At 42.3% G+C, this 23333-nt stretch overlaps 1 protein-coding gene across 1 annotated transcript in view; it reads right to left on the bottom strand.

The window, feature by feature from the left end:
- The window catches only part of LOC108793387 (protein-glutamine gamma-glutamyltransferase 5-like), a 36535-nt gene extending 17569 nt beyond the window's left edge, over window positions 1-18966 (bottom strand). The window contains exons 1-3 of the mRNA XM_018564316.1: window positions 18794-18966; window positions 3253-3432; window positions 2843-3085 (exon numbers count right to left, since the gene is read on the bottom strand). Coding sequence (XP_018419818.1) covers window positions 2843-3085; window positions 3253-3432; window positions 18794-18803 — 433 coding nt within the window. The 5' untranslated portion in view covers window positions 18804-18966. The remainder of the gene's footprint in view (window positions 1-2842; window positions 3086-3252; window positions 3433-18793) is intronic.
- Between the last annotated feature and the right edge of the window lie 4367 nt (window positions 18967-23333).

The following is a 23333-nucleotide window of genomic DNA, read 5'->3' as shown; positions in this document are numbered from 1 at the left end:
TACAGTATTGTTTTATGTTAAAAAATCTGAGGGTTTAATGTCACTTTAATATGGCAACATAGCCATATTAGGTAAATATAATTTACCAAATATAGGCATGTAGCCATATATGGTCAATTACATCACTGAATCCCACCCTTTTGCTCACATCAAGCTGTGGATGAGGAATTCCCCACCAGCAGGTGATTGGGTGGCATGGAAGGAACTTCTTTCTGGGTTCGGGAGGGGCTCCTTCCTGGCTCTTCATCTCATTCCTACTGATGGGAATACAGCACAGTAAGAGAGCTCAGGAAGCTCTCAGCTCATAGGAGTTCTGACAGGATCAACAGGTATGTTGTGCACATCTCAAACATATGTAAACATTCATTCAATGGTGATTTTAGCAAACCAAAAGAGGGCAAATAAAAGAAGTTAATTATTAGAGTTTGCATACACTTCTGAAAATACTGTTTTCTTCAAAATGTGTATTAGGTACTATTTGTAACTAAATCACTCTGAGAATAAAAATCTAGTACAGTTTCACTGAAACTACAAAATCTTTCTTTAAGTCAATTATTGTATAGTGTGGAACAGCTGTAGCCAATTCTGCATACCTGGCTTTATATTATAAAGTTCTTATAATATAAAGCCAGGTATGCAGAATTGGATATAGCTGTGCCACACTACAGAGTGTTCATGTTCTTCATAATAAGTCGATAGATTGCATGCAGGTGTACCTGGAGGTAGCCTACTCCTCCTAATAAGGTGCAGGTACCTTATTAGGAGGAGTAGGCTACCTCCAGGTACAGGTCAGAAAGACTGGAGCAGATGACAGAGGAGGTCGCGGCCATCTTGCTTGATTGAAGACGCGATGGAGGTCCTGTGTGCGGCGGATCCGGGTCCCTGAAGATGGTGGCCGCGGCACAGGTACTCGTTTTATGTTTTGGAGTATTTGCACGAGTACGAGTACTCATGCAAATACTCGGTATCGCGGCCGATACCGATGCTTGTATCGGTATCGGTGCATCCCTAGTCAATATGTACTGTTGAGAATGTAAGGTACATGTGGACAATTTAAAATTGCTGCTTCTGTATGTGACCATTCCTCTACTGTGAACAGGCATAACCAAAAGAAGCTAAACTCTAATCGCATCATCCAATAGGAGCCTTTCTTCTCTGTCCTTGCTAGAACCACTGCAAGTCAGAATGATGCATATAGGGACAAAGTGGAGTTAAGATATGCACTGTATGGGCTTAGCCAATTAAATCTAATTTACTGATGGCAGACTGATACAATATCAATTTAGATTGGCTGCTATGATCACTGCACCTTTTACTTTTTTTGTTTAATGAGTCTATTATGATACTCGGTGAGGGCCTAAAACAGTGGTTCCCAAATTGCGGCCCTATGCTGGTCTTTAGGACACTATTCCCCCACTGACACCTACAGTGGAACACTATTCCTCCCACTGACACCAACAATAGACAACTATTCCTTCCATTGTCTCCAGCAATAGGCACTATTGCTCCCACTGACACCAACAATGGAGCACTATTCTTCCCATTGACACCAACAGTTTGCCAATTCCTTCCACTGATGCCAAAGAAGGAGTACTATTCCTCCCACTGACACTAACAATGGGGCACTATTCTTCCCACTGACACCAACGTTTTGCCAATATTTTTCCCACTGTCACCAGCAATGGGTTCTATTCCTTCCATTGACACAAGGGATGAGGCACTATTCTTCCCACTGACACCAACAATGGACCACTGTTCCTCCCATTGTCTCCAGCAATGGGCACTATTGCTTCCACTGACTTCCTTCTACCAGCCAGCTGCTGTCAGAATAACTGACTGCAAGCACCATTGGACCGACCGATTGTACCTTTGTACCAGCATATACCTTTGGCAAAAGTCAAAGTAATTTATTAAACATCTGTTGAAGGGATGGGCCACCCACGGATCGAATTTTGCCTGATTCCTGCTGAATCAGGCAACATTTGCTCCATTTGTACCCAGCTTAAAAATGGGGCAATTTTACTAGCACTGATGACCAACCCTGGGGCATTTTCTAACCAGTTTCCACCAAGCCAGGGGGTTGTTTACTCTCACTGATCACTGATGTTTGGGCATTTTCTACTCCCACTGATCAGTCTAGCTCTCCTAAAGTGTAAAAAACAGTGACCTGGCTGTTTGTTTAGAAAGTTTGGAAAGCCCTAACTCGTTTTTCACTGCTTGTGATGTTTGATTGCTTCTTCAGTATGTGAAGTAGCTCAGATCAGTAATTATAACCGTTATAATTTTGTTCACTTGTTTCACATTGTTTCACTTGACGCTACTGTGACAGAATCCCTGGCGTTTCTTCTTTCTGAATAGTGCCTCTCTCGGGGGAAGAAAACTTTTTTGTGACCTGTGTAAACTGACTAATTTAGATGTTTCCCATCTCTCCTAAAACTGTAGAAGAGAGTGGGGTGCGCGCCCCGAAACGTTGCACTGAGTGTATCATGCTATGTTTCATGCGTCAACAAAATAGACGCAATTGATTTGCCATTTGGAGTGCCGGTGTCTATATTTCTACTTGTGTGTTTATAGAGATGCACACGCTTACTAGCACACACAAGGGTGGCTCCATAGGACCCTGCAAAGAAAAGGAGCCACCCTAAACCAGGAAGTCAGGGCCTATGCTCAGGGGACCAACTGATTCTGCAGGAAGCTATAACTTTTAAACATCAAGGAGCAGCATCCATTGTAACTAATTTAATCATTACTTGAAATAGCTTTAACACCTTTTAACTTTAATATCACTTTAAATTATATGTTAAAAAGAACAATGTGTTCTCTTTTAATATTTTTGACATACCTGCGCACCAGGGGTTGAATAGCAAAGCAAACACTCCTAGCTGATAAACTGTGGCTTTTTTACCCATAGAAAATTGAACCTTTAGAGAGTATTGTCCAATAATAGCATTGGATGACGGCATGATGACCATCACCATTGAGTCGGATCCATTGGACTCCACCGCTGCGCTCCAGGCTCTTCTGTTTAAAGCCTTTGTTATAGGGAATACAACTTTTGTTCCAGAAGGTTGGTCAGGCCACGGTCCTTTTAACACAAAACAGTAAAAGTATATGAATATGGGTGGATCAAGGAGAAGACTCACTGTGAAAGCTCACTATTATTCAACATGTCATATTAAATTTTTATATGTCACAAGATGTTATTGTTTACTTTGCAGATCTTTCATTGTTTCTCGGTGAGAGATCACTTGCCTGTCTCAGCAATGCAGAGAATGTTGTCTGTCCCTTCTTCAAATCCTCTTGTTTTGAAGTGTATGACTATTGAAAACGGCTGTCCTCTGCGAAGGATAAGACGCCTGTCGCTAATTTCTATCGTATGATGCAATTTGTTGTTCTTCTGGCATTGAAAGTCCGTGTAGGCCACATCCAGTACTAGAAAAAAAAATATAAGACTGCTTAAAAATACCGGATTCAGATTCATGATGAAGTTTTAAATTGAGGTTAAAGTAGAAGTAAACCCTAACTCAATATTTTGTTTTCTAGAACACTGTGTCATAGACAATTGTCATTTAAAAGACAAATAAAATACTGTTTTCCTATTTTCATCTCAGTTCTACTGCTCTCCTGCAGCCTCTTTGTGTCCTCTTTTTGTCTACATGCACTGTGGCAATGGCTGAATGGCATTTCTCAGAAGGGCTTTCTGATGGTGACAACAGTGGCTCATTTCTGATCAATGTATGCTTGATTTAGAAAGCACTGAAACAATTGGATTTGCATACTGGAACTAGCATTTTCAGAAGTAAAGGTCAGCAATGACAGGTGTGTTCCTCGCAGTACAAGGATAAGTGCCCTGGCAGTCAGTGCACCTCCACCGCCATGTATGCACCACAATTTACATTGCAGACCAAGACCCATCAGCAGACTGGCGTTTAAAGTGGAACTATGGCCTCCAATTAAAAATACATGTGCTGCCACACTTAAAGCGGACCTTTATCCATACACTATCTTTAAAATTACAACAAACACACCTTTAGAAATGTTTAGTAATGACAACCTGCAAAAAGATATTTCTAGATAATTGCAGGATTTTTATTCTTTGCATACCTTATTTCTCTTTTCTTTCCCAGTCTTCTGACAGTGGCCATGTTTACTGAGGACAGGTTACTAGCTCTCCTTCACTTCTTGGATTTCTGGCACATGTGATGAGACATGTGACTAGGACATGTGACCATGCACATCATCTCAGGGGAGGAAAATGCCTTTCCCTGAGATCTCATGAGATTACAGATGAGATTTCCCAGCAAAGCTCTGCTGATGACAAGGCAATCCCAGCGTGCATTGCGTTGGCAAACTGACGTCATTTTGCCTTTTCAAAGCAGGAAGTGAATGCCCTGCAAGTGTAAGTATTTTAGAATCACAGCATTTTACACCTGGCATTATTATTAGTCATCATACATAGAGGGATGCATTGGTAGAATTTGCTTTTTGAGTGTAAAGGTCCGCTTTAAGTATAAGGGCAGCTGCACTCAAAGTTTTCTTTTAGCTCTCATGCAAAGTCCAACAAATATCAGTTGTGTTTCCCAATTTAGTTCACCTAATGCAGCTTCCTGTGATGGGGTGGCAATGTTGCTGCACTGCTCCTGAATTCACAGCAGAGTTGTCACTCTCACGTGTGTGTGCATTGCGATTAAAATGTGTTGAAGAGGGTGTGTACCTGCAATTAGCTTGTCAGTTAGCACCTGGCCACACCAGCACTGCCTCTGTTGCTGAAACCCTCCCACTGTGAGCTGCAGTGTCTGGGAAGGTGAGCATGTGAGACACAAATGAAGGAGGATTTGTCACCATCAGAAATGTAAAGGAGTTTTTTTGTTTACTTTATAAGGCATGTGCATCACATAATAACTGGATTTAGTACGTGTATAAACTCTCATACAGGAACATTTAGCTGTACTTTATCTGAAATGATTAACAACTGTGGCACACATGCAAAAAGGAAAAAGCTGTGTGGTGGTAGGAAGTTCACCAGAGTCTGGTTTAGATCAATAAGGCTCACCACACATTTTACAATCTGACCACACAATCTCTGTGCAATTCATTTTAGATCTACCAAAACTATGTAATTTGAGGACCTAACTAAACTATCCAATCAATTTGTATCTATTCAGGCAGACCCATGTACTCTATAGACCCATGTACCCTATTGTAAGGCCCTGCTACTATGTGTAGGGGGTGTAGTACCCTTAGTTTTCATCGAGGTTCTCTCTCTGCCAGTAAGAAGATATATATAGCAGGAGGAGTCTTCCCAAGGGGTCTTTGCATAGCAGGAAGCAGAGAGAGAAGGAAACAGAAAGAACCTCTTGTGTGCCCTTGTGGCAAATACAGGGCTGTACCTAGTAAGATGTAGCTTCCTGCATTTTTGGTGTTCTCTTTGTTGGAAATACTGCAGCATATGCTGATATGTACTGTTGTATTTCTGACATTCTGATGTGTACTGATATGTCTTTTGAGCTGTAGATGGTGCTGTAGTGCAGTGTTAGTTATCTATGTGCATGCTTATCTATGATACAGAGGAAGCTGTTTTTTCTATCTATATGTTTCCTGCACAATGCTGTATTCAAATATAATGTTCTTCTAAGCCAGTAAAACTTAATTCAGCATTCGTCAAGATCCCAGTGCTTCATCTAAACACATAACCAACACTCTTTAGGGGAATGCTGTTGTTCTTCTTCCCTAAGTGGGTCTACCAGTGCAGCGGGACACTCTGTTAAGAGATCACTCCCTCCTGTAGGCACAAGTCCAAGGTGGACTGATAAGAGACTTGAAAATGTAAATGGAATGTTACTTTGTTCATCAATGAAATAAAAACAAGACAAATTTGAGATAAGTATGGCCTGAGTCTCTTCATTCCTGTAAGGAAGTGTGGCCCATATCTGGAAAATGGAGCAGCCGGTTTGGGGCAGGAGTGTGTGGAGATCTGGTGATGGCAGGTCTGTCAATTGCACTGGCTCTGTAGGTTCCTCTTAATTATTATCGGTATTCATATAGCACTGACAATTTACACAGCACTTTACATAGTGCACATTCACATCAGTCCCTGCACTCAAGGAGCTTACAATCTAAGGTCCCTATCTCACATGCATACAGGGCAGATTTAGAGAGGAGTCAATTAACCTTCCAGCATGTTTTAGAAATACAATAGTGAATTGTTGCCTCAGTGGTCTCCAGGTGTAACCTCTCCCCCTTTAGGTTATAACCATTTGTAACTACATACAGAAAAGTGTTTTTTTTTTGAGAGGTATAACACCAAAACTTGATTTAATCAATATATAAAATAATTTTTATTGTACATACATTCAATATAAAAGTAAAAACATGTATACATTTCATTGCGGTACAGTCTAAATCAATAACATCTTGTACATGATTAAAAACCAGTTGCATCCTAGCTCCAATTCATCTTGTTAGTCATACATATTTGGTTGGGAAATCCATATATCCAGTCCCTACGCGTTTCACATACTGCTTCCTCAGGGGACCATGGATCTATCTGATACAAAATTTGTAATCTTCAATAGGTTGGTCTAGGTAATGCAATACATAAACCCATTCTAAGATTTCCACACAGGAAGAATTGTGCTCTTGGCGGCTCCGCCTCCGCCTCTTAACAAACAGAACAGGAAGTAAGAGGAAATCTCCCCAAAGTGAGGGAAATTCCATGCTAAGCCTTTTTACTAGAACAACCCATTGGAGGATTTCTCATCACTTCTTGCTGTCATACAAACTCAAAAAATTTGGATTACCTTTTACTTTCTGTCTAGAGAACAAACAGAGGTGCAAATTTCCCCAGCGGGGACACCGAGCACAATACAAACTTGGCAGAAGGTTTAACCCCTTGCCCAATCCATCTTAATAATTCTTAAGAGGGTATGGCGGAGGAGATGAACAGTGGAGGTGAGACGCAGGTGCAAGGATCACAAACTGACGGACGGGACATACAGGCTAGACACTGTGAATCCTTTCTACCTGGAAGGGGAAGGTATGTGGACAACCTTAAATATAAGAGGGATAGATGATAGGGCAATGTTACCAGCAATGGATAACCTCCCATCAAAACATATAAGGGAATGAGTGGAGCTACAGAGGGATAACACTTTTTTGTAAAGGGGGAGTTTGTTGTTTTTTTTTGCTGTGCTAATGAATGTGATTTGGCCTCATGTGAGGTATTAAATGTGTGTGCAGGGAGAAAAATATAAATAAATAAATGAAAAAATAAACACAAAAAAGAGAACTATGGGGACACTAAAATGGGCACACCATAGGGAAACAAGTATTTAGAGTAAACAAATATAACACTGGTTAATAGGTGCATGTTCCACCCACACTCAGGCTATTTGTTCACCTGAACTCACTATTATGATCATTTTTTGACAATATACACTTACAGTATCAAATACAAATGTATATGGAGGGAACACTGGAAGGGGTATATACCCCTTCCCCTATTTACCAACCTTCACACAGAATTAATCACTGCAATCTTTTTTCTTTTCTATTACATATATTTTCACATACATTTTTGGTTTATATCATTTCACTTATATTCACTCTCATCAGGAGGTTTCTCTTAGTGATGGGGACATCATTAAAGAGAAAAATATGTGTTTACAGGGAAGGTATATGGGTCCACTAGGGGAGATAGGAGAATGAAAGGTCATCTTGGGGTATTTATCCACATGGTACCTACAAATATGGATACACACACACATATATGTGAATGTAAACATGCACGGCAAGATGCATGGTTTCCCACATATAAACCTAATAGCGCAATTAATTTTTCAGTACAGACGACCCTCCAAAAACTGTTCGATCCTGAAGCGTCCTCTCCTGTGGCCCCAGGGTCCCCTTACTGACCCCCGGACGTAGTGGTTACTTTGGGATTTTACTATCCCTGTCCACAATCGGTCTGGGAAATCCTGCTCGCATCCAGAAATCCCACTGGGTGGTAAGTGAGAGGTGACTGGGTGTGGGGGTGATGATGGTGATGGGTGTCCCTCTGTCCGGCGGAGCCGCCAAGAGCACAATTCTTCCTGTGTGGAAATCTTAGAATGTGTTTATGTATTGCATTACCTAGACCAACCTATTGAAGATTACAAATTTTGTATCAGATAGATCCATGGTCCCCTGAGGAAGCAGTATGTGAAACGCGCAGGGACTGGATATATGGATTTCCCATCCAAATATGTATGACTAACAAGATGAATTGGAGCTAGGATGCAACTGGTTTTTAATCATGTACAAGATGTTATTGATTTAGACTGTACCGCAATGAAATGTATACATGTTTTTACTTTTATATTGAATGTATGTAAAATAAAAATTATTTTATATATTAATTAAATCAAGTTTTGGTGTTATACCTCTCAAAAAAACCCCCACTTTTCTGTATGTAGTTACAAATGGTTATAACCTTCCAGCATGTGTTTGGGGTGTGGAAGGAAACCCATACGAGCAGAGGGAGAACATGCAGAATCTTTTGCAGATAGTGGCCCGGGATTCAAACCAGGGACCCCCAGTGCTTAAAGGCAGAAGTACTAACCACTACGTCACTGTGCTGCCCATCCTTTTGTGTGGTTGCTGTGCTGCCCCCCATATTGCACGGCCTAAGGTATGTGATGTGATCTTCCTAAGGACTGGATCTGAAACCATGGCAGCAGTGCAGAGGCCTTTTACAAGTCGTGTAAGTAACTCTTGCCCATGCCTAGGCCCAAAGTAGGAACCTCTGAGTGTATGGAATTGGCGGGGAGGGTTAGGAGCTTTGGCAAAGCTGTGGGTTTGGGCTTCCCTGGAAACTGACCTAAAGACCTGGCTGCCAATGGGCCTCCATCTCACATACTTGGTAGATCTAAAGGAGATTGTACATTTAGATTGTAATGTGTGTAGTGAGCTTATACCTTGTTTGGCAAATGGTCATCTTGGAGATGAAAGCCCCGATGATATATACAATGGGAATGGCCCTCCAGCTGTGGTGCAACTACAAATCCCATTAGGCATTGCAAGACTCTAACAGCCACAGGCATGCCTCTCAGAGGCAGATGAATCATGGGATTTGTAGTTTAACCACAGCTGGAGGGCTGAATTTTGCCTACCCCTGACATATACACTAAATCCACTTATTCTTAAAAGTGAGCCTGGGCCTTGCAGAGCAAAACAATAGGTTTACTTGAAACCTGGCTATTCTTACTGCACAGTAGTAATAGCTGTGACACCTGCAGGCTATTAACCCCTTCGTGACGGGAGACGTACACTGTACGTCCAGCCACAAAGGGACCAAATGACTCGTCACGTACACCGTACGTGACGAGTTATTTGCTGCACTAGAAGGCTGCTAACCGCTGAGAATCAGCGGTTACCTTTCAGTAATAGATGTCTAACTATCTAGAGATCCATTACTGAAAGGGTTAACCTTTTTCAGACACCCGATACCTTAATATCGGGTGTCTGAGAGTCACAGCAAAGCAGACACACATGTCGCTTTTGCCGGCATTCTGACAGCTCGTATAGATCGAGAGATATCTCTCTCAAGCTATACTGGCTTTTTTTTTTTTAATCTTTTGACTTTCAAGAATAGATACAAAATGTTATGTATTAGACACATAATGTATCTATTCTTGAAAGTAGAATGTTTAAGTTTTCTGAAACATTCACTGACAGCTGAATCCTGAACTGCTGCAGGATCAGTGTCACTAACTTATTATCGGCTGTTCTGAAGTTTGAAGCAGCCTGATAATAAAAAAAATTTATTAATTTATCAAGCAGTAATAGTGAGATTAATTCACAATGACTGCCTGATATAATTAAATAAATAAAATTTGTCAGTATAAAAAAAGTGAAAAGTGTAAATAAATTAAAAAAAATAGTGAAAAGTGTAAAAAAATTAAAAATAAGGGACAAATAAATGAATGTATGTATTGCATTTTTTTTTAGCTGTGCTGGTTTTGTTAAAAAAAAATACTACAAATCAAAACTGGGAAAAAAAGTTTTTTTTAACGTTTTTTCCTCTTTTTTTAATTTGTATTTGTCCTAAGTGAGGCGTTAGACACACATATGTGATATAAATATATAGCCCTATCTGTCCTCTAAAAAACAATATATAATATGTGTGGGTGCACTTTGTAAGAAAGTATATTACTGACGTGGAAGAATCACACAGCAAAAATGTCAAAAGTGTGTCAGTCATTTACGAACAGAAACCAAAAACAAGCTCAGTCATGAAGGGGTTAAACTACACATTAAGCCAAAGAAACTGTAATGCCCTATTAACTTTAATTTAATATACAAAACAATTGTATGGTTTTAAGAACAATAGTACATTATATTTACAGCTTGCGGACTCCAGGCACAAGACTTTTTTTTAGCAACCTGGGAAACTGTATGCAGGACATATAATTAGCAGTTAATTTGTGCATTTGGAAAATATTCAATCTACAGCTATGTAGTCAGTATGATCAATAATAGAGGCACAATAATAGCAGATGAGAGACACCCATTGTCTCTTTTATGGGTTTTAGCATGTAGGGGCACTTACCTCTTCCTGATATTTATGTCAAAGAAACAATGGCAGCTGGGCCAGCTAAACTCTTGCAGAAACCCGTGTCCTCTTCTTTTTCTAGTTTGGATAGACTGTGAAAGGGTTAGAACCTCTCCCAGATTTTTATTGTTGGCTGAGATTCATCCTCCCAATGGTACAGAAAGCCATGAGAAATACAAAACATTTGAGTTGTAGCAATCTTCCGATGGTAAAACTGTTTTAGTGACAATTGTCTAAGAGAGGATATTCCTCTCCCTTTTGGAGATACTCTTGTACTTCCTGCTTTGTCCTTTGGACAGGAAGTGAAGAGAAATCTTACCGAATGTTTCGACTTACATTTTAATGAAGAGGATTGTGCTAAGGGTCTCTTTAGATCTTGTTGATACATTTTCTACTGTTTATGTTTGTTTGTTTGTTTGTTTGTTTGTTTATGTGCCTCATTAGTGATTTTGTATGCTCACCTACAGTCAGGGGCGTATCTGCCAGGGGGCAAACAAGGCGTTTGCCTGGAGCGGCAGATTCGCTGAGAGCGGCGTTGCACCGTTGCTTGTGGGCCGTCACGTGACGCGAAAGTCTTCCTCCTGTCATCAGGGATCGTGTGCTAGCTACCGGCGGCTTGGGGCGGTGTTGCTGCCTTGCCTAGGGCAGCAGCAAAGCTAAATACACCGCTGCCTACCCAAATTGTTCAACCCCATTGCAAATCAGGTTTATTAGCAAAATGTACAGACTCTCAACTGTTTGCAATGAACAAATCAAACAAAAGCAAATAAAATAAGTCAACGCAGTGAATGTTTCAAGTGATTTCCCCAACTTCAACTGAAAATGCAACTTTTATTGACTTCTGCATTCTCTGAGATATGCAACCCCCTGACTAGAATCCCTCACAAGAGCACACATCTGAAGATCAGGTGTTGTCTCAAGCACACCTGATGCAACTAATCAAGGGCTTCATTAGTTGCTCCAGGTGTGCTTGAGCTGAAAATATGAAATACCTGAACTGGCCAGGGGTTTGTTCAGTGTCACATTTGACTGCATGTTAGAAATATGACCAAGTCAAAAGAATGGTCAAAGTTATGATAAGAGACCATCGCTCTTTGCAAATAAGGAACAGGATACAAAAAAGACAGCAAAGGCACTGAATGTTCCCAAAGACACCAGTGGAAGCATAGTTCGCAAGTTACATAGTTAGTTTTCTGATCCCATAAGGCAATTGGATATTCCCTGGATCAACAATTCCTGGTGCTTAATATACCTATAAGAACTCAATATCCAATAATAGTCTGTGCATTTAGGAATACATCCAGATTTATTTTAAAACAATTAATTGAGCTAGCTAGAACCAACCAGCTCCTGGGGGAGTCCGTTTCCATATTTCCACAGCTCTGACTGTGAAGAATCCTTTCCGTATGCAAAGGTTAAACCTCTTTTCCTCCAGACACAAAACATGCCCCCTTGTCCTTTGCAGTGACCTTAACGTGAATAATTTGGCACCAAGTTCACTATATGGACCATTTATGTACTTATACATGGTGATCATGTCCCCCCTTAATCGCCTCTTCTCCAGAGAGAACAGTTTCAGGTCAGTTAATCTTTCCTCATAGCTGAGCTCCTCCATGCCTCTTATCAGTTTAGTTGCCTTCGCTGCACTTTCTCCAGTTCCACAACATCCTTTTTGTGAACTGGTGCCCAAAACTGAACTGCATATTCCAGATGAGGTCTTACTAATGCTTTGTACAGGTCAGAATTAGTCTCTATCTCTGGAGTCTATACCCCTCTTAATACTCTTATAAGCTCTTAAAACGCTGCACAATCTGTTGGCGCTATATAAATCCTATGTAATAATAATAATAATAATAATAATACAAGAAAGTAGTTTGCTTGCTTTAGAGACTGCGGCTTGACATTGCATGCTATCATTGAGTCTATGATCTACCAGAACACCCAGATCTTTCTCCATCATTGACTCCCTCAAATATACTCCCCCTAACATACTCCTAACATACTCCTCCTAGAGTGTATGACACATGCATGTTTTTAGTCCCCAAGTGCATAACTTTACATTTATCAACATTAAACATCATTTGCCAAATAGATGCCCATCACACAGTGCATTCAGAGCTGCTTGTAGGTTGGAGACATCCTGTAAGGACTGTATTCCACTACATAACTTGATGTCATCTGCAAACACAGAAATTGTACTTTTAATCCCCAATTCTATGTCATTCATGAATAGATTAAACAGTAAGGGGCCCAAAACTGAACCTTGGGGGACATCACTAACAACCTCGGACCATTCAAAGTATGAATCATTGATCACCACTCCCTGAATACGGCCTTTAAGCCAGTTTTCTACCAAATTACAGATTGAATACTCTATACCTACTGACCTTAACTTATACATTAGCCACATATGGGGAACTGTGTCAAACGCTTTTGCAAAGTCCAAGTATACTATATCCACAGCCATTCCTCTGTCCAATGTATTACTCACTTACAGGTCTGTAATTACTTGGTAAAGACTTTGATCCCTTTTTAAATATAGGCACCACATTGGCCTTGCGCCAATCCATCGGTACCAAGCCAGTCATTAGAGAGTCTCTAAAAATGAGTTTAGTTCAGTCTTAAAGGAACAGTGATTATACAACCTGGATGGGGCAGAAAAAGGAAACTATCAACAGGTGCAACCAGATTTCTGAGAAGGCAGGTTGAGAAAATGCCTCGAGTGACTGCAAAAGACCTGCAGCAAGACTTGGTGACAACAAGTACTTAGGCCCTATGGATCAGCGGTATGTTTGGAGGAAGAAGAATGAAGCATACACTGAAAAGAACACCCTGCCTACTTTTAAGCATGGTGGTGGCTCGGTGATGCTCTGGGGATGCTTTGCATCTTCTGGCACTGGATACCTGCAGCATGTGGAAGGCAAGATAGCTTCTTTGAAGTATAAGGAAATCCTAGGAGAAAACCTCATGCTGTCTGTGAGGAAGCTGGAACTTGAGAGTCATTGGACCTTCCAACAGGTCAATGATCCCAAGCATAACTGAATTTCCACCAAGGCTTGGGTGCAGAAGGAGTCCTGGAAGATTCAACAGTGGCCATCACAGTCACCTGACTTGAAACTCATAGAAAATCTGGTGGGATTTGAAGAAGGAGGAAGGAGATTGCAGAATGCAAACCCAAGAATGTTAGTGAACTGGAGGCCATTGCTCAGGAGGAATGGGCTAAGATTCCTCAGGAATGCTGCCAAAAGCTGGTGTCTGGCAATGCATCTCGTTTGCAGCAGGTCATAACAACAAAATGGTGCTCTACTAAGTACAGTATACTTCCAGTTATCTGGCAACCACGGGGATTGGTAGTTTCTGGATAAATGTAGTTTCTGGTTGCTTTAGAGTTACTATTCAAAACAGGTCTAATACCCATACTATATCATACCATACCATAACATAAACTCTGTCTTGACTTCATATTAATATTGAAATGCAGTAATCAAAAGCAAATTAAGACAAATAGGCACACGATTGTATACCGGATAACAGAGAGTTTACTGTACTTGACTTCACGATGCTTGCCATGAAGGAGCATAATTCTGAGACTGCAGAAGTCATTAAAAGTTGTATTTTCAGATGAATTTGGGGAAACCACATCAAACATTCGTTGTGTTGACCTATTTCAATTACTTTTGTTTGATTTGTTCATTGCAAGCAGTTGAAAGTGTAAATTTTGCCAATAAACCTAATTTGCAATGGGGACAGAATACATTTGGTTACAACTGTACATATCACACAACAGGCAAGTACATGTACTTTTAGGTATATTTTGCAATAATGATTCTCAATAAAAATATACGATTTTTATTGAACTAATGAACAACAGAGAACAATCATTAGTGTAGTTATGTGCTGAGCTTTTCCTGTCCTGAATCCATACTGGGAACACAGCTATACATTGCAACATCAGACAACACGTAGTGAAACCAAGCTCTAATTCTTGGCACTAATTGTTTCATGAGCGTAACCACAAAGCTGGTTGAGTCATTTGCCTACAAAAAGGTGAACAGACTGATATACATTTGTATAAATCTCATAGCTGAGAAAACAATTAGTACGGAAATGAATTTGGATTTTGGAAATTACTGTACATGTAATGTCTTAGAACAGGGGTAGGCAACCTTGGCAATCCAGCTGTGGTGAAACTACAAATCCCATCATGTATCTGCCTCTGGGAGTCATGCCTGTGGCTGTCAGAGTTTTGCAATGCCTCATGTGAGCGCTGAGGGTGCCTAGCCCTGTACCAGTGTATTACAGTACAGTATTTGCCTCCAAGAACCTTAATCTGGTAATTGTTATCGCTGAGCTTTTGGTGCTGAAAAGTAGGGATGCACTTCAGCTAACTTCATGAATTTGACCTGAACCCAAGCAGCTCACAGTTCACTGGATAGGCACACAATTTGGCTAATTTGCCCGCTATCCTGAACCTTCTTCTGTGTCCTAGCAACCAATGATGCTGCGTGGCCCACACAGCATCATTGATTGACTAGTAGCTGAGCTGCACTGCGTCACTGGTTGCTAGGATGCAGGCGGGTGCATCTTAGCAACCTATGATGCTCTGGGGCCACCAACACCTTAGCAACCAAATACACTGTGTGGGGGTGCTGCTTGCAAAGATGTGGAGGTCCACCAGAATCGTTGATTGTTATGGTGCACCCGTCTGCATCCTAGCAACCAATGATGCCCAACGGCCCAGTTTCTAGCATTGTAGCTGCCAATGATGCAGTGTGGGTCTCACAACATGGCAGATTTAGAGAATGAGAGAATGCTGGGATATAGACAGCAAAAGCACCTGACAGAGGTTCTAACCATTCCCTACTCAATCTAAAACAAACAAAAAAAAGCTTTTGTAGTCCATATACTTTCATTAGGCTGACCCTTTCACATAATCCTCACCCAAAGCCTTTGTGGATCCATTCACTCCTATGTGTTGTGATAACACGTGTGTTACCACAGTACACGTTTATGCACTATACACATGTTAGTGCATTACAGTGCCATTAATTATTAATGACACCCCAACACCAAGGGAACGAACAAACATTGTACTGCACTGTGTTGCTAAAAATGGTGCCAGCCAGTGGTCCATTCTGGTGTGTTGGCATCCCAGTCAGATGAATGGGCTGCCTTAACACAATGCATGTCAACTTGTGACATAATGTGCGTTAACAAAAACACCAGAACAGAAAGGTATGAATGTGCCTTAAGATATAAACTATCATTCAAATTAACCCCCAAAGCCTGTCTCTGGGAAAACAAACCCTCCCCTTGCATTGGGGCTACAGTGCACTGCAAGGATTGACTTGTTAATGTATAGGGTAGCTGTGTACTTACATGATCCCCGCAACCCCAGTATTAGGCGTTCTCCTCATCTCCCTAAGCTCCAGCTTGTTTACTGCTCCTCAGAGTCCTCATGTATAATGGGCCCTGATGACCTAAGCAGGCTTCCGACAGAGGGAGACTGCGGGCACTGGTCTTGGAGCCTTCGGGAGTGGGGAAGAGATAAGCAAAAGTCCTTTACACAAGTTACCTAGACATTATAAGCAGTTAAGCATTGCAGTGCTGGGGTAGCCCCACTGCAAGAGAAGGATTTTTCCCAGGAGATAGGCTTTATCACTGAACCTTCACCCTCATCTTTTTACCTGACCCTAACACTTAATCCTAAAGCTTACCCTAACCTTAACCAAATTGTTAAAATCAGGGGTGTAACTAGAAATTACAGGGCTCCATAGCAAAATTTTGTATGGGGCCCAGTGATATCTCTATGGTGGGCTCTGCATGGTCTCAGGTGGGCTGGTCACACCCCTGCACACCTCCTACCCATCAGCCCTGATCCGCTGTCAGCCTTCTCCAACGCCGGGACCCACCTCCTCCTCAGTCGCTGACGGGCCCCACCTCCTCCTCCATCGGCGCGGGGCCTGGCCTCCTCCACCGCTGCTGGGCCCCGTCTCCTCGTCCGCTGCCACCGCCAGGTCTCGGCCTCCTCCACCGCAGCTGCTGGTTGTCACTGACTTAGCAGGTTGTCAGTGATCTGGACAGCGGCGCGTTGCTCCTCACAGACACCAGTGACATCCAGCAGCCTGCGATGCCATAGTGACCCAGGCAGCCTACACGGCATCAGGGGGACCCCTTTGTTCCTTGTCCTGGCCGGGCCTCCCTGTGCCCCGGGCCTCATAACGGCCGCCTGGGTCGCTATGGCGATAGTTCCACCACTGGTTAAAATGTGAATAACACTTTGAACAAACAGCTACATATCCAGTTAAAATACTTTTATGTTACTTTTTTGACCTGCTGAAGCTTCCCCAACCGCTTCCCCCTGATATTCCAAATTGCTCATTGCTATGATGGGTTGCCTTACTGGCTAACTTCACTGTAAAGCTTCTCACTACCTTTAATATTTCCTTGTGAGATTAGCTGTCTAGGCAACCTAACTCCTTCCCTGCGTCTAATGGTCAGTAGTGAAAGGCTTAGGCCTTTTCAGTTTTAGACCTCCTGGTCTTCTTCTGTGGACCTGTTTTTGTTCAATGTTCCCTCAATGGACCTGTTTTTTTTGCCCTGGGCTAAATTCCCAGTGATCATGTTGTTGACCACATCCTGTTGTTTGGTCTAATCTTCCTAGTTAGGTAGTACACTGTTCCACCTGTTGGATGGTTGTTTTTGGCTCACATCTGCTGCTGGGGCTAGCTCAGTTTCCTCTTGGGTGGAGTCAGTCCCTTTTGGCATTGTTCCCTCCTGTTCTGCTCCCAGCATTAGGTTGATCCTCTGTGGTCTTCCCATGATCATTAAAAGATTCCCCTGTCCTGACCGTGATTTCTTCTTATCTGGTTCAGATTCAGACATTAGTCTGTCTGGTTATCCTCTGTTCAGACAATTCCATCTTGGATTCGTCAGTGGCTGTTGTCCACCCCTCCGTTGGCCTGCTTTTGCACATCCCAACTGTTGCTGAATTCCCATGCCCCTAATGGACAGTGGAGAAAATAAGATTTTTGTACATAATGTTAAATCTATTTCTTCAGGTCCCTTGAGGGTCACAGGTCCCACCCATCTGTTGTTGACCCTGCATATTGCTTTCTCTCCAAACTTCAGCAGAGCTAAAAAAAAAAAGCATCCAACCTCCTAGGACACTTGCAAAAAACTGAGGCATGCTGAGCACAGGAGGGGTTATACAGGGGCTGGCTTACAACCTTTCTATTTGCCAGTGCCCCAACCTCTTAAAGGTGGCGGTATAACACAACTATTTGTAAATTTCCAAGTCTCTTAATGGACTCAAAGAAATAGATTTTACGGTAAGAGCAAAAATCTAAAAATGTTTTCTTTACTGGCCAGAGCAAGCACCTAGGTAAGGAAAACACAGAATACTGTTGGCAGGGGACCTGAAGAAAAGGCATCCCACCTCCCAGGACACTTGCAAAAAACTGAGGCATGCTGAGCACAGGGGGGTTATACAGGGGCTGGCTTACAACTTTTCTATTTGCCAGTGCCCCAACCTCTTAAAGGTGGTGGTATAACCCAACTATTTGTAAATGTCCGCATCTCTTAATGGACTCAAAGAAATAGATTTTACGGTAAGAGCAAAAATCTAAAAAAAATGTATTTACTGGCCAGAGCAAGCACGTAGGTAAGGAAAACACAGAAAACTGTTGGCAGGGGTCCTGAAGAAAAGGCATCCAACCTCCTAGGACACTTGCAAAAAACTGAGGCTTGCTGAGCACAGGACGGGTTATACAGGGGCTGGCTTACAACTTTTCTGTTTGCCAGTGCCCCAACCTCTTAAAGGTGGCGGTATAACCCAACTATGTGTAGATTTCCGTGTCTCTTAATGGACTCAAAGAAATAGATTTTACAGTAAGAGCAAACATCCAAATTGTTTTTCTTCACTGGCCTCTGCGAACACCTGGGTAAGGAAAACACAGAATACTCTCTGCAGGGGTCCTGACGGCCACACAAGTGACAAAGGGCCGTAGGATGGGCACCAAGGGTCTAAGACATTAGCACATAGCTGTTGCAGCATAGTACCACCCAGAGGTACTCAACTTTCTCAAACAAGGTTCAATGAGTGTTATCTCATCATTTTGCTGGACTCTGATGCTTTCTCTTTGGGAAGATATGATGGCTCACAAGCTGCATGAGATTAGAAATGTCGTCTATATCACCTACCTTGTGCCATGTCTTATTGTCTTTCTTTCTCTTCGCTCTGCCACTGTTTTGCTGTGTGCTTTTATCACATCCACGGGAAAGACTACAGGATGTCACTGGTTGCTTTGTTGTCTGCTGGATGAAATATAAAAGAGTCAAGGTGGGGCGGCAGGAGTCATTACTGCATTTCTGATTTCGTAGATCACAACTGGTTCTCTGACTTGGAAGTTTTTTTTTTTTTTTACTTTGTGTGTAGGCGCGGCTACGGATTTATAGGTCTTGTCATTATTTCATCACTGCTTGGAGAAGCACTTTCTTTTTTCTTGCCCGGTTGATATTATTCAGATATGTTAATGTGTACTGTAGCTGTCAGAAAATGTTTATCTTTCTGTAATTTCTGTATTTTACAGCCCCCCCCCCTTAAGAGGAGTTCATGTATTAAAAGTACCTAAAAGGAAAAACTGTGTTGCCCTTGGCAACTAATTAGATACTTTGTTTTATTCCATTTTTATTTCAGTTTATATACTGCATTATTAAACAGTCGGCTCTGATTGGTTGCTAGGGTTGAGCCTTCTATATGACCTGTTGGGTATAAAATTCTCCTGAATTCCTCTCAATGAACTCTTGCGGAGCTTATTTATAGCTAAACACCAGGCAGGTGTAATAAATACCAATTAACGCAGCTATGTAGTCATTAAGAAATATATTCCTGAAGGTAGCTAGTGTAAGTGCCTGAATTTGACTTGATGTCAGTCTCTTGAATTACTCTGCACAGTAACACTGGGAGAGGAAAGGGCAGCACCATGGCCCAATTAGGTGTGCTGCATGCACATGTGCTGATAAGGAACATGTTCATAGGAGTAGAGAGCATAGTGAGCACAGGATGGTGCTTCTTTACTGTCCAGTAACAGGCTGGGAATGGGGAGGTGACCAGCTGCATTGCTTAACTGAAGCACTTAGGGATAAGTCAGACCTGGCCATATCCGACCCTTGGTCTGCGGCTGTCCGGCCCGCTAACCTGCTCTCTGTTATGGCAGGCTGACTGTAGATGCACCAGTCTCCAAGGACGGTGCATCTACTGCAAGCCATAGCCTAGCACAGGTTGGCAATTGGTCCGTGTTTGGACCGCATTTCTCTTTGGTCCTTGGTTGCTAGGACTGTTGTCATCCTAACAACTAATGATGTCAGAGGTCCTCTTTTGCAGTCATCGGTTGCTAGGACTGCTGAACGGTCCTAGCAACCAATGATGTTAGGTGTCCTCCTCCGTCTGCTCCCGCCTGTGGAAAAAATAACTTGAAATGGTATGTGCAGGGTGCGGGGAGCAGGTTGTGGTGTTGGGGTTTGGCATCTGTAGTTTCCCGCACAGCAGCAGCTAACAATGGTACCATGCAATGCACCTACTGTGTGTCACAGTGCGGCAGGTGTGTTGCATGCACTACTTTTTTTCAACCACACTGAAACCTGAAACTGTGTGTGGCAGTGCAGTCGATCGCATTGTGGCCAGCAGGTGCATTTGGGGTGCCATTCAAATGAATGGCAATGCAACACACCTGCCGCACTGTAACACACGGTCAGTGCATTGCATGGTACCGTGCATAAGTTGGTTTGTCCCTCCACAGCTATCCCAGTTTCCTATGTGGCCCTTCAGGAAATAAATTACCCACCGCTGGGTTAAGTATTAGGATCATGGTTAAAAGCACACAGTAAAAAAAAGAAAAATGCAGAGGGGTAAATACTAATTCTGCCCAGCCCTTTTTGTAATCCAGGCAACCCTGCCAGACAGCACAGCCAAGTCCTTAGTTTCTGCCGCAGGTCAGCTTGATCAAGAACACAACACCATGATTGGACAGTGAAGGAGCAGCAGCTCACTGATCTCTCTACTCACTATACTCCTTCCTCCTGTCAGTAGGTGATGCAGAGACCGACTGACTTCTAGTGTTCCGTCTACTGCTGTATAAGGGATTATAATTGGCTGAGACCATGGTGATGTTAGGTACTTACCCTATGTGCAATAATTCCCTAATAATTATATATCTAAATTGTGTCATTTTAAAAATCTAGCTGAAGTTTAACTTTGATAGACAGTAACTGAATTTAGCAGGTAACGTGATGGATTATATGCTACAGTTATTTGGTGGCAAAGACCAGGGACATTTCCAGGGGCAAAATCTCGAAAACTACCGAATGAAAATCCGGAATAGTAGATTTGTAATTTATTGCAGGGTACACTGGATGCGTATCACCACCTGGCAAACATGTGTAGACAGCAATGCCACAGGTTGTTTCCAGCAATACCATAGAATACCTTTATTATTTGTATAAAAATATAATTTAATTATAGTATTTGATCTTAAAGCAGAACTCTGGATCAAAGATTTATTAACCCTTAACAGTTATTTTGAATGCTATATCATTTTCAGCCCTAGTTTAAAATGCACAGTTAACCCTTGCAGTGTGTGGATAGCCCCACTGCAAGAGTTAATAATAACTTTCCTTGAAATTCTGCTTTAAGTAACTCTTATAGATCCTGTCCCCTCCCCAGCCTGTGACTGGACAGTAAAAGGAACAGCAACAGGCTAATGAGCTCATCTCCCTGTCACTCTGCTCTTTTCTCCTATCCAGTGGCGGAACTATCGCCATAGCGACCCAGGAGGTCGCTATAGGGCCCGGGCACAGGGGTACCGGCGAGGACAGGGAACAAAGTTTTGCTATGGGGCCCCCGGCCCTGTGATTTCTAGTGACGCCCCTGCTGCTATCAGCATGCTTTGTGCACTTCAGCAAGAATACGCATTTAATATCGTATTCTTGAATTTAGAGTAGCATTAATTCAGCCTCAGGACGCCACTGTTAATATGTATCTTTTATATAGTAACATAGTAGATAAGGTTGAATAAAGACAAGGGTCCATCAAGTTCAACCTATGTGTGTATAGGTGTGTGTGATTGTGTATCTGTATTTATTTGACTCTAACACCTGCCCATATTTTTGTATATCAAGTGAAATAGGAAACTCATTCTTGAATTTATCAATGCTCTCGGCTGGGCATGACCGCCTATGGAAGGGAATTTCACAATTTCACTACTCTCACAGTAAAAAAATACTCTACGATTTCTTAGATTGAATCACTTTTCCTCCAACCTCCTGTTGTGTCCCCGGGTTCTCAATACTGTTTTCTGATTGAACAGTTTGTTCTGTATATAGTGATCCCAATTGATGATTTTGAAGACTGCAATAAGGTCCCCTCTTGATCGCCTCTTTTCTAAGGTGAATACATTTAATTGCTGAAGGCGGTCCTCATAGTGATTTATACTCTTTTATCCCTTGCCGCGATACCTGTTTTGATGCACGCCGGTATCTGGTTTGCTCTGCTGGCTGCTGCTTGGCATTGCATACTATTGCCAAATCTGCTCTATGAGCAGGACTTTTTCCATAATTGACTTCCCTAATGTAGCACCCTCCATGTGGTAGTTAGCGCACACATTCTTTGTTCCCATGTGCATAACCTTACATTTTTCAACATGTAATCCCATTTGCCATCTTGTAGCCCAGGCCTCAATTTTGTTAAGGTCCTGTTGAAATACAGTTATCTCCTGTTTGGAAACTACTGCCCTACACAGTTTTTGTATCATCCGCAAAAAACAAAATCAAACTTTTTAGTCCAATCTCTATGTCGTGAATGAATAAGATGAACAGGATCGGTCCCAGGACTGAACCCTGAGGCTCCCCATTTACAACATTTGCCCAATTTGAAAAGGACCCATTTATTACTACCCTCATGATCCGTCCTTGCAGCCAATTTTCTACCCGTTTACATACAATTTAATCCAACCCGATAGACCTTAGTTTATGAAGTACGGTAAACATCTGTGGTGTACTGTGTCAAACACTTTAGCAAAGTCCAGATACACCAGGACTTCTGGTATTCCTCTGTCTAGATTAATGCTGACTTCCTCACAGAATGTTAATAGGTTGGTCTGGCAAGAACGGTCCTTCATGAAGCCATGTTGGTTACTACTTATGATGTCAGTTTTATTCACAAATTCCTACATGTAGTCTCTTATCATGCCTTCAAATATTTTGAACACTATTGACGTTAAGCTGACAGGCCTGTAGTTACCCGGTGATCTTCTCCCCTTTTTGTATATTGGTACCACATTTGCTTTCCTCCAATGAAACGTTACCTTACCTGTCATTAGGGTGTCCATGAATATTTTGTACAGAGGCCGGACTTTGACCTGGCTAAGTTCCTTCAGTAAGCTCAGACCAGTGGCGGAACTACCGCCGGTGCAGGCGGTGCCGGCGCCCGGGGCCTCAGGCTCTGGGGGGGCCCAAGCAAGATGCCGGCCGCCGGATCAGTATCCAGCGCCCGGCGGGCCCCTGGTCTCTCCGCCGGGAGTGTCGGATCATCCGTTCATCCGACACTCCCGTTAAGGTGAGTGCTGACATTAACATTGGGAGGAGGGATAAAAAAAACTGACTTTAATGTCACTTTAACCACTTCTGGGTCGCAGTACGTCTATAGACAGTGGCCTGCAGAAGTGGTTAAAACAAGAACACGGCT

Source organism: Nanorana parkeri, unplaced genomic scaffold (assembly GCF_000935625.1).
Source record: "Nanorana parkeri isolate BGI_ZX_2015 unplaced genomic scaffold, ASM93562v1 scaffold743, whole genome shotgun sequence".
Taxonomy (NCBI): domain Eukaryota; kingdom Metazoa; phylum Chordata; class Amphibia; order Anura; family Dicroglossidae; genus Nanorana; species Nanorana parkeri.
Note: the sequence above shows the minus strand (reverse complement) of the source record. Positions and strands in the feature narration are given on the sequence as shown.